The 12,401-nt window shown below is 38.0% G+C and overlaps 1 protein-coding gene across 1 annotated transcript; it reads left to right on the plus strand.

The window, feature by feature from the left end:
* Positions 1-6,746: 6,746 nt before the first annotated feature.
* On the plus strand, positions 6,747-9,447 carry nmur1a (neuromedin U receptor 1a). The gene is made up of 2 exons (XM_056260547.1): positions 6,747-7,647; positions 8,977-9,447. Exons 1-2 carry the CDS (start codon positions 6,750-6,752, stop codon positions 9,366-9,368), a joined length of 1,290 nt encoding a protein of 429 aa, XP_056116522.1. The 5' UTR covers positions 6,747-6,749; the 3' UTR covers positions 9,369-9,447.
* Positions 9,448-12,401: the final 2,954 nt, after the last annotated feature.

Raw genomic sequence — 12,401 nt, forward strand, 5'->3', positions numbered from 1 at the left:
GCGAGTTTCTGTATTTGGTTGTGTTGTGAACTTTTGCAGAGTGTTTCTGTATTTGGTCATGATGTGAGTATTTGGAGCTAGCCTGGCTCCGCCCTCCTATGTACGTCCGCTCAATTTTCATTTTCCTTCAGTACTAGCGCTGGGTTTGCTGTATATTCTTGGGTTTCATCCAGTCCATTTTTTACCGGTCCAATCAGCAAACAGAGGGAGTGGCTGAGAACGATGACGTTGAGGTGCGCTAGTTTGAGTCATCATACGTCACGACCAAACGTTAGCGATTGGTTATGGCAGATCCAGAGTGACTCAAGGCAGATCCAATAGTTTTAGACTTCAACAGAAGACCCGCCTTCAAGAAAGTTAACGCTTGTCAATGGAGAGAGGCTAGACTCTCTGTCCAAATGAAATGTGTACGAGAGTCTGGTAGGACCAGGCTAATTTGGAGCACCCGTGTGTTGGAAAACTGATGAAGATGATTTCTTAAAGGGGTGATATAATGCCCTTTTCACAAGATGTAAAATAAATCTCTGATGTCCCCAGAGTGTGTATGTGAAGCTTTAGCTCAAAATACCGCACAGATATTTTTATATAGCATGTTAAAGTTGTCACTTTTTGAGGGTGAGCAAACACGCACAGTTTTGTGTCTGGCCCTTTAAATGCAAATGAGCTGCTGCTCCCGGCACAGTGGGCGGAGCTTCAACTTCAAGTGTGTGTTAGCAGCTCCGATTACCTCACGCAGACACACGCTAAAATGTCAGAAACTGTTCTGTCTTTTATGTTTAAACCAGAGTCAGACAAAGATGGAGAGACTCAAAAAGAAGTGACAACACGTATTATGCAACAGGACATCTCTGAATGGTTAGTTGATGAATTTATGTTGCTGATGTGGAGTTAACTATCTTCAATTAGCATATTCTGTCAGGATCATCTATAAATCGCTGGTATAGGAACTGTTGTGAGATGCACACAAAGTGACTTTCTATTGCATGTGAAAAGACGGATGCTACAGTTTGAGTTGACTCACAAATGTGCTCGACTACAACAGCTCTTCCTCTTCTCAACATGGACTGCGTGTTCCCGGGGGCGGGGTTTATGTAAAATTTAGGGTTGTGATGTCACTAACCCGGGAGGAAGCTCGTTTATTTCCTACCAGCCATTTGTTGTAGTCCTTAAAAAACGATTTCTTTAAAAGCAAATATCTCCCTTTGCTTTGAACTTTGAGCGTTGTAACTTTGCAGATGTTGTTTATGCTCATACAGCAACAATACACACTAGCTAAAGTTAGAAAAGTGAAATCATAATCAACCACCCCTTTAATTTGCGGGTGTTTTTCTATTTGCACGTGTTTTCTTCAGTTGCAGCGCGTTGAGCTCTCTCGCCCACCGTATGAATCAGATGATTGGAATAATTAGGAAGGATCAAATTTCCACCACATTTGTTTTTTCCACCTCATGAGTTTTCAAAATGCCATTGAAATTGATAATATCACAGACAGACAAGAATGAAGGAGACAATGGCATCAGCTCATTATCTTTTGAGAATCATTATCATCAGGGAAACCAGAGGTATATGCTTCATTGTGAAGAGGGACCTCAATCTAATTAGCTAGCTAAATCCAGTTTAGTTATTAATTAAACAGATCTGCTGATGGCACAATAGCATAAATTAAATTAGATTCTTAGTCCCTCCTGCAAAATCACTATGTTTGAGCATGAATGGATGTATGTGGACAGCATGAAGTGGGCAGACTGAAAGATGAAAAGAGACCAAACAAAATGCCCAATGCTTGTATAGGGTTAAACAAGACTTGTGATGACACACAGAACAGGGGCAGAGAGAGAGAGAGAGAGAGAGAGAGAGAGAGAGAGAGAGAGAGAGAGAGAGAGAGAGAGAGAGAGAGAGAGAGAGAGAGAGAGAGAGAGAGAGAGAGAGAGAGAGAGAGCATAACTGTGTTTCTCTGTATAACCAAGGAAACACTCCCATAATCTTAAAACTAGAATAGCGGTTGACTAGCAGCTATGGGCTTCTGACGAGAACCCTCCGAACCATCAGTTTTAATTCAACCATCAACTGGTGTTTTAACATACTGGATTGCGCATTGCAAAAGGTAAGCTTTTTGTTAATGTTTTTAATTATTCAGAGTTTCTTTTTAAATACTTTTTTATTACTATTGCTTTATATGCATCTTGTCAGATACTGGAGGCACATTGGAATTGACAATTGATTTGAGTGGTTTCCTCTTAATTAAATGTCCTGGGGAATGTGTAAATTAGGTTTTAGACTCAATTAAATCAGTTCTATTTACACAAAGTAAAATAAGAGTTTATTTTATTTATATTGTCTTTTAAAATGTCTGGCACACTTGTTGATGCCTCAATAATTATGCTGAAAAATACAAAGTTTATAGTATTTTTTATTTTATTTTTTTATTCAATGCAAGCATTTGGCTAAGTGCGGTTTTGGTGTTACTAGTTATTGGGATAAACAAACGACAGAACATTAATAAATATTATTTTATTGTATTTACTTGCATATACATCAGCCTGTTGCCAGGATTAAATTTATGATTTTGTGAATCTGCTGTGTAATCCATACATGTCGTACAAAATAATTGTATTGACTGTGCATTTGTGGCGTACTTCAAATTTTATAGTTTTATACGTAGTACACGTATTTTGATGTGTTGACTGAAGCAAATGTTAAGTACTTGATTATAATTTTAACTGTAGTGTGTTGGTTAATGTATATTTTAAGTGTACTTAATCACAACTTTATCATTATAAATGTGTAATTACATGTATATTTAAATACATGAAATTTCATTAAAGTATATATTTTAGTTTACTATAAATGTTTGTCAGTACATTTGGCAGTACACGTTAACCATATTTTAAAGACAATGGAAGTAACTATTAAATTACATCTAAAGATGTGCTTATGTCCTACTTAAGTTGTTCAAAAAAGCACTATTTAGCTCAACTAATTGCATTTAATCTAAGTTTAAAATATAATTAATTTGTGGTTAAGTGTGTGGAAACATTACATCATCAACTTTCTGTGAAATGTTATGCTTTCATCTTTGTATAACCATCACATTGGCTTGAAAAGGAGAACACTATAATCCTGCAAGCTGAAACAAAAGGTGTCTCATTCCTCCAACTCGCCAAAGACCATCCCTGCCTCTTCTACTAATAGCATCTTCTCAACCATCAGGCCAGATCCTGCTGGGGAATCAGCAGTCCTTCTCAAATTTAAACGATTTCCGTGCACCTGCAGCGGTTCGCTCTTTCCCATCCACTTCCACCTATCCATTGGGGGCTTCACTGCCGAATAAATGGTCACATTGGGATATAGCTTCATTTACTTCCTTTTTCCCGTCTTTTTTTTCTCCGCTTGATTTATTTTTGCCCCATTACTTCCAATTCCACTGCTATAAATTTTCAAAACATGGGTTATATATGACTTATCTTTGAAAAATACTAGAAATAGACCTACCATGAGCTTTGACAAACTCTTTTCAGTGTATTACGGATTTGGACGAATCCCGTCAAATTAAAATGTATTGAATTGAAATGCCGCAACATACTAGACCTGTAACTGTCTCGTTCTGTTTTGGTTTAATTTTTATTCTGTTCTTATTCTGTTATTTCTGTTGAGTTGTGTTTGCTAATTAGTTGGTTTTATGATTTGATTATGTGGTAACGCTTTAGATTACAGCCCGGAAAGTAGTGCGTAATTAAAGCAATTTTACAGCGTAACCTTCAGTAATTATTGTGTAGCTATAACGTACTTACATATAAGTATAAGGGAACAATATGTAAAGTTTGGGCAATAAAGGGGTAACAACCAGGAGAATTAAAAAAATATGTATACTGTAAGTATTATAGAACTAAGGGGTTATTATTCTACTATTATGATATAACAATCTTACATTTGGGAGCAATTTAGCAAGAACATACACTGCGTACCATTTTTAAATAATGGTGAACCAATACATGCTGTATAGGCTTTTTAAAAATTACAGGGTACATCTATGCATTTATAAAGTAATATGAAAACAACAAAAGTGCACTGAAAACGAAAAATATTGCAACTTTTACTTTAATATTGTGGAAAGATACTCTTGTTTCATGTAGCTTGTTACCCTCTTGCTCCATGTAGTTACAGGGTAAGTACAATAAAGATGCATACACAATCTTATACCACTGACTCGGAAACCTTTATTTATTATACAAGCACCACTTACCCTGTAACCCCATGAAACAAGATATGTTTCCCAGTATTTAAAAAAATTGCAATAGTCTTAGCTTTTCTTGCCTTGAAACATGTTAGCCCAAACTTAAACATCTGCACTTTTGCTATAAAAAAAAACACAAGTATAAATGCATAGATATGTACCCTGTTATTTAAAAAAAGCCTATACAGTATGTATAATTGGTACACAATTATTACAAAAATGTACGCAGTGTATGTTCTCGCTAAATTGCTCCCAAATGTAAGATTGTTGTGTCATAATAGTAGAATAAGTTCCCCTTAGTTCTATAATACTTACAGTATAAATATTTTTTTAATTCTCCTGGTTGTTACCCCTTTATTCCCCAAACTTTACATATTGTTCCCTTATACTTACATGTAAGTACTTTATAGGTACACTATAATTACGGAAAGTTACTCTGTAAATTCCTCCTAATTACACAGTACTTTCCGGGCTGTAATCTAAAGCGTTACCGATTATGTTTACCTGTTGTTCATTTAGTCTCCTTGTTACCTTTTTGCTAAGGGCAGGTTTACACAACAACGATGTACTAGAAACGGAAAAGTTTTTCATTCGCGTTTTTCGCGTAATGTTGTTAAAACGATCCCTGTTCAGACGGATCCATGAAAACGACAAAACTAAAAGCCAGTAGATGGCGAAGTCACTTTTTAAAGAAACACTACCCGTCTATAGACTGAACACGTAATACACATGCACATGATGCTACCATTTTCACAAATTTGCATTTTTGTAGTTTACACGGAGACCATAATAATGGTATCGTTTTAAAAATGTTGCACTTTGAAACCCGTTTTCAGACCGCCTTTGTCTTGTAAATGAACAGTCAAAACGCATAAAAAATGTTGTCATGTAAACGGCCCCTTAGTTTCCTCCGTTCATTGTTCCATGTCGTTTCAGTTTATATGGTTGTTTTATATTTAATATAAAATATATTTATATAAGATACTCCTAAGTGTTCCTTTGGATTTATTCATTAAAGACTGCAGTGTTTGTTACTGTCACGATTTGGTCTTGTCTCTGTCACGTTTTGGTTTGTGCATGTCATGTTCCATGTCTGTCATGTGATCCTGCCATGTGTCTTGTCATTGGTTAATCGTCTGTTCATTGTTCACAAGTGTCCCTTGTCTTGTCATTAGTCTGTGTATTTAAGCCCTCATGTTTGCCATGTGTCTTTGTCAAGTATTGTTTCCTGTAATCACTATTGAGTAAGTCTCCAGGTTCGGAGGTAGTCGAGGACGCATTGTGATCGGATCTCAGTGTAATGTAAACGTAATCCAGCCATCGTGTCTGCATTCACAGGTGAACGTCATTTAAATCCCCGCCCAGTCTCCCCGCATGACTGTCAGAAAGTAATGGCCAGACGCAGTTTAGACACGAAATTAAACTTACTTGAAAAATAAACGTCAATCTTTAAAACAGTTTATTTATGTGTGTCATTTTTCATTTTAATTGTGCAACATTATCTGAACGAGGCGATCGCCTGTACACTCACAGTCAGCCATGATCTTAATGAAGAGCTGAACGCTGCTATGCCAGAGGAATAATCGGAATCGGAATCTTTTTATGTTTTAAATGTTGAATGTTTTTATTGTTTCAGCATGTTTATCAATCTCCCATTTCTGTCAATATAGTCATTGCACGCAACCTTAACCCCAGATGATGGATGATGTGACTTGTTTAACATGATTAACCCATTTATTTTTGTAAGATCAACTCTGGAAGTATTCCTTCTTTCAAAAAACTATAATTTGATCTAATTAATGGAGATTGCATATGAAAGTAAATTTAGTGAGTGAAAGCAATTGGGATGTTGTTTAATTTGTATAATCTTTATTAATCTGGTGTCGTGCCACAGACCTGATTTAAATATTATGCGGGAAACAGAAATCCGATCGGTTATCCAGATACAGAGGCTGCTTAATGTGAACAAATATAAACGCACCGTGTCCTGATTGGCTAATGATCCGGATCACGGTGATCGCATGTTAATGCCAAGTGTAAACGCAGCCATTGTCCACGGTTTTTGTTTCATGCCACGTCATGCTTTGTTTTATGTTTTGATCTTGTTATGTGTTATTTTGAATAAACTGCACTTGGGTTCTCTCGCTACAACTTGCCTCCAGTGGATCCTTACAGTTAAGACACACTTCGTTACAAGACCGTATTCTATACCATATTCTGTTACATATATCTCCTCTTTTCTTTCCAAATTAATTAATTAATAATATTGACCATTGCCGCATAAAGCTTTCTTCATGTGCTTAGTGTATGAATCAACTTCCCATTATTTATATGAGATTAAAAAAACTTAAGTTTTAATATCAAATCTCCAACAGTCCCATATTATCTTTCCCTGTTTCCTTCTGCCTCGCTCTCAACTGCCTAAAAAACTCTCAATCTGTCCTCAATCCGTCCACTTGCCAAGAAATGTGTTCCTTATCTGATGTGTCCAACCCTTTCATTCACTAGGTTCAGAATGATTGCCCAACCCAACTGTTCTTCGGCGGATTCCTCTGCTTTAAGATGCGCCCAAGATCTGCTGTGCAACACCAGTGTTGTGTCGAACTTCAGTGACGTGGAGATGGAAGAGTATTGCCTCAACCAAGACGAGTATCTGGAGAAATATCTGGGACCTAGACGTTCTCCGGTGTTCCTGCCTGTTTGCATCACCTACCTGCTCATCTTCTTGGTGGGAGCGGTGGGAAACATACTTACGTGCATTGTTATCGCTCGCAACAAGGTCATGAGGACACCCACCAACTTCTACCTGTTCAGTCTGGCGGTGTCGGACTTGCTGGTGCTTCTCCTGGGAATGCCTTTGGAGCTCTATGAAATGTGGAGTAACTATCCGTTCCTTTTGGGCAAGGGTGGCTGCTACTTCAAGACCTTCCTCTTTGAGACTGTGTGCTTCGCCTCCATCCTCAATGTGACGGCGCTGAGCGTGGAGCGCTACATAGCCGTGGTCCATCCGCTCAGGGCTAAATACGTAGTGACGCGCACTCATGCCAAGCGCGTGATCTTGACCGTGTGGAGCGTGTCTGTGTTGTGCGCCATTCCCAACACCAGCCTCCATGGCATCTTTACCCTTCCTCTTCCCAAAGGGAAAGGAGCAGGAGCCATGCTCACATCCGCCACCTGCATGCTGGTCAAGCCACGCTGGATGTACAACCTGATCATCCAAATCACCACTGTGCTGTTTTTCCTCCTGCCCATGTTGACCATCAGTGTGCTGTATTTGCTCATTGGCATGCGGCTGAAGCAAGAGAAGATGCTGCAGGTCCTGGAGGCAAAAGCCAGTCTGGGACAAGACAGCTCCTCTAATGTGCGCAGTCAGCAGCAGAAAAAACGTCGCCAGCAGGTCACTAAAATGCTGTGTGAGTAGGCCAGCCGGCCAATAATTACATTCTTGTGTATGTAGCCATGGCTGTTTTGAATCACATTACAGTACACTTCAAACATATTCTTAACATATGTGATCTGCTCCAGTACTTTGAGTCGTTTTGAAACACATCTTGAGTTTTATGCACTGAATAGACTGCAGTCTCTGCATTCTAATGATATATGATATAGTATGATATAATACCCCCAAATCATTGCTGACATATAACCATTTAAATAGTCAGCCTGGTCTCATTGTTAATACGTAGGTATTAATACATAACATTTAAGGGTACGACATTTACTTTTTTGTACATTTGGGTAGATGCTGAAACGTACAAAATGGACGTTTTGGTGACATTTAAACGTAAACATTATTATTAATATGTTGTATAATTGCCCTTTTACCAATTTATGGATGAATTTTAGATCCCTAAACCCTACCCCAAACCTAAACATAACCATTTTATAGAGAATATAAAAAGGATACATACAACTTAATGGACAGAAATGTGTAGGAAAATGACAATGTTAGTAACGATATAGAATTTAAATTATATTTTGAGAAGCTAATCCCACTCCTACCTCTAAACCTACCCATTTCTGAAAAATATGTAGTTATTAAGAAAAACATAACAGGCAGACAAGTGGAATCACAATTTATTCATTGCAAAAAAATGACAGCATATTAAAGAATGTCAAAACTAAATCTATTGTATGAATTTCATTGAATTTTAATTTTTTTTTTTTTTTTACTTACAATCACATTTCTCCACAAACGGTTCTAACGACTTAAGTGATTTTTTTTTTTAAATGGTTCAAAAAAAAAAAAAAAATCCGAATTCTGATACTTTTATTATTCTGTGGCAGCAACTTCGATCCCATAATACTGGTTGTTAAATTTAAAGGAAAAAATAAAACATAATGTTCAGAACTCCAAACGTCTTGTACAAAATATTAAAATATATTAAATAAATTAAAAGTCTTCCGCAGCCATAAGGTTACATATTTAAGTCACATAGAGCAGGAAAATTTAAAACTACTGGAAATGTGATGCTGGAAATGTAGGCAAGCAGTAGAGTAACATTGCATTTGAGATGTTTGTGTATGCTTCCTTCAAGCACTCTTAGTCACATCTATTTTTGTCTTTTATTAACTTTAAATTGGATGTCATCACTCTTCAAAGTGAGTGACAATTCATAGTTGTTTTCCCCTTATTTATCCATGTAATCAGTAATGCATAAGTTCAAGTCAAAGCATACAGGCTGAAACGCTCAATAATATTTAACTTGTTTATCTGTAACACATGTATTTTTTCTCCTCAGTTGTACTAGTGGTCATGTTTGGCATCTGTTGGGCTCCATTCCACACCGATCGTCTCATGTGGAGTTTCATGGACCAGAAGAACAGTGAACACATGAAGATTTTCCAGGTCTATGAGTATGTCCATGTCATTTCCGGGGTCTTCTTCTATCTGAGCTCAGCCATTAATCCAATTCTCTACAACCTAATGTCCACCCGCTTCAGGGAGATGTTTAAAGAGGTGATGTGCCACCACAAATGGCATCCTGCCCCAAGGAAATACTCTCTGAGCATGACGAGGGTTACTGTGCGCAGCACTGGGAGTGAAGTCCCACCCTGCAATGGCACCATTACTACTGAAGGAGAAGATTATGATATGGATGAATGCCAGGAGAATAAGACCAACTTTTCCTGAGAAACAAACTTCAACTTGTACATTTTGTACTATTGTCAGTGCTTGAAGTTGAAATTAACACTGCAGCTTTACAAAAGTATCAGTAGTCATCCAGTTAAACATAAATTATATGTACAATCACCTAAAGGATTATTAGGAACACCATATCAATACTGTGTTTGACCCCCTTTTGCCTTCAAAACTGCCTTAATTCTACGTGGCATTGATTCAACAAGGTGCTGAAAGCATTCTTTAGAAATGTTGGCCCATATTGATAGGATAGCATCTTGCAGTTGATGGAGATTTGTGGGATGCACATCCAGGGCACGAAGCTCCCGTTCCACCACATCCCAAAGATGCTCTATTGGGTTGAGATCTGGTGACTGTGGGGGCCATTTTAATACAGTGAACTCATTGTCATGTTCAAGAAACCAATTTGAAATGATTCGAGCTTTGTGACATGGTGCATTATCCTGCTGGAAGTAGCCATCAGAGGATGGGTACATGGTGGCCATAAAGGGATGGACATGGTCAGAAACAATGCTCAGGTAGGCCGTGGCATTTAAACGATGCCCAATTGGCACTAAGGGGCCTAAAGTGTGCCAAGAAAACATCCCCCACACCATTACACCACCACCACCAGCCTGCACAGTGGTAACAAGGCATGATGGATCCATGTTCTCATTCTGTTTATGCCAAATTCCTCCTATTTGTAGTGGAGATGAGTGGTACCCGGTGGGGTCTTCTGCTGTTGTAGCCCATCCGCCTCAAGGTTGTGCGTGTTGTGGCTTCACAAATGCTTTGCTGCATACCTCGGTTGTAACGAGTGGTTATTTCAGTCAAAGTTGCTCTTCTATCAGCTTGAATCAGTCGGCCCATTCTCCTCTGACCTCTAGCATCAACAAGGCATTTTCGCCCACAGGACTGCCGCATACTGGATGTTTTTCCCTTTTCACACCATTCTTAGTAAACCCTAGAAATGGTTGTGCGTGAAAATCCCAGTAACTGAGCAGATTGTGAAATACTCAGACCGGCCCGTCTGGCACCAATAACCATGCCACGCTCAAAATAGCTTAAATCACCTTTCTTTCCCATTCTGACATTCAGTTTGGAGTTCAGGAGATTGTCTTGACCAGGACCACACCCCTAAATGCATTGAAGCAACTGCCATGCGATTGGTTGATTAGATAATTGCATTAATGAGAAATTGAACAGGTGTTCCTAATAATCCTTTAGGTGAGTGTAGGTATACAAATGTTAAGGCAACACTGGGCAAAAATACATGGTTTGGTGATTTTCTAACAAAACAAAGAATCTGTGATTCCCTCCCATATATTCACAGCCAGACCGGAACTCTTTTCTTTGCTAGATTACCAGCACATTTTCCATTAAGTACATACCAAATTATGCCGATTGACTTGTTTTTACCCTCTGGAAATTGTCTCTTTATACTGCCGTTCAGGTCTCTTCACTGTCCGCCAATATCTAGCTAACTAAAATTCAACTGTCTCACACGAGTGCATTCCCAAACACCAGAATATTGAGTTTCTTCTGCTTACTCTAAGGTGCAAGTCATTTATGATGTACAAAGAAAGAGCCACAATGGCTTCCCCGATTGGAGCAACTTCCTTTTCTACAGATATTTTGCACCAATATCCCAGGAAGTGACCATTTTATTCTCTTGAATACATGGGATGGAAACCATGTTGCTGGATGGAAACGGCTATACAGTCGCTGTGTTTGTTACATAATGAATAAGTGTTTTTGGTTGAGTGAATGGTTCAATGAATCCCACCTAAATTCTTGCAGTGTTGGGGACAGTTACTTTTAAAAGTAATGCATTACAATGTTGCACGACTCCCTAAAAAAGCAACAAAATGTGTTACTTAGTTACTTTTTATGGCAAGTAATGGGTTATGTTACTTTTGCATTACTTTATCTCACCTGGGCTGGACTTGCTTGTTTGAAATATAATAACAAAAAAAAGTTCTGTGTCTGGCAAACGTAAAAGCCCTTTTCGCACCAAAAGTTAAATGAAACTGTAGTCATGAGTGTGATGCTGGTATTGCGCACAAAAAGTATTCTCGTCGCTTGATAAAATTAAGGTTGAGCCACTTAAGTCACTTGGACTATTTTAACTATGTTTTTACTAACTTTCTGGGCCGGCAGTTTTCAATTACAATAGAAGCATATGGAGGAGTGAGACAGCTCTCAGATTTCATCAAAAATATCTTAATTTGTGTTCCGAAGATGATCAAAAGTGTTACGGGGTTGGAACAACATGAGGGAGAGTCATTACTGACAGAATTTTCATTTTTGGGTGAACTATCCCTTTAAGTATGTTTATCATATTTAACATATTTAGTTATTGGAGGTTTGTTGTGTTTCAGTGTTTTTATTCATTCTGAGGAATACTGAACCTGCGCAAGAGAGATGAGTAAATGCATCCTTACATTGTCTAGAACAACAGTACCCAACTCATTACTTGAGAAAAGTAATCTTATTACATAACTCACGTTACTTGAAATGCATTACCCTCAACACTGGTCAATTGTTTTGTTCCAGTGTTTTGAGCAAATTGGTTGAATGAACGAATAACTCACTCAAAAGACAGTCACTTGCCGCCACCTACTGGTGTACGATGTAACCTGCAGAAACGAACTAACTAGCTGTTGGTGAAATTCAGATATACAACATATCTGACCAAAAATAAAATAAAAGTTAATTGAGCTTGTTGGTAGTGTTAGTGAAAAAGTCTAAAGTGGCGCAATGTTCGTGATTTCGCAGATGAATATTAGGCTAGCTTTTTATATTTTTTGCCTTTATTGTGCGAGCCGCATACATAATTTATTCGGCATGTTTGCTGTGCAGTTGCATGACCTAAAATATGACATTTGACAGATACTGAGAACAATTAACATTCTTTTACATGCTAAAGTAAGAGAAATAAGACAGAAAGTTAATTCATAAGGTAAAGTGCATATACTGCAGCCCTGAAACATAATATATGGAAAATACCAATTCAAACCATAGATCATTTAGTTTGTACTATGT

This window comes from Rhinichthys klamathensis, unplaced genomic scaffold, assembly GCF_029890125.1.
Source record: "Rhinichthys klamathensis goyatoka isolate OS25496 unplaced genomic scaffold, OSU_Roscu_1.1 h1tg000009l_1, whole genome shotgun sequence".
NCBI lineage: Eukaryota > Metazoa > Chordata > Actinopteri > Cypriniformes > Leuciscidae > Rhinichthys > Rhinichthys klamathensis.

Excerpts from the sequence above, each read along its gene's own strand:
- nmur1a (XM_056260547.1), top strand. The coding sequence starts at position 6,750 with ATGATTGCCCAACCCAACTGTTCTTCGGCGGATTCCTCTGCTTTAAGA. Across the intron at positions 7,648-8,976 it reads GCAGGTCACTAAAATGCTGT|TTGTACTAGTGGTCATGTTT; the intron begins GTGAGTAGGCCA and ends TTTTCTCCTCAG.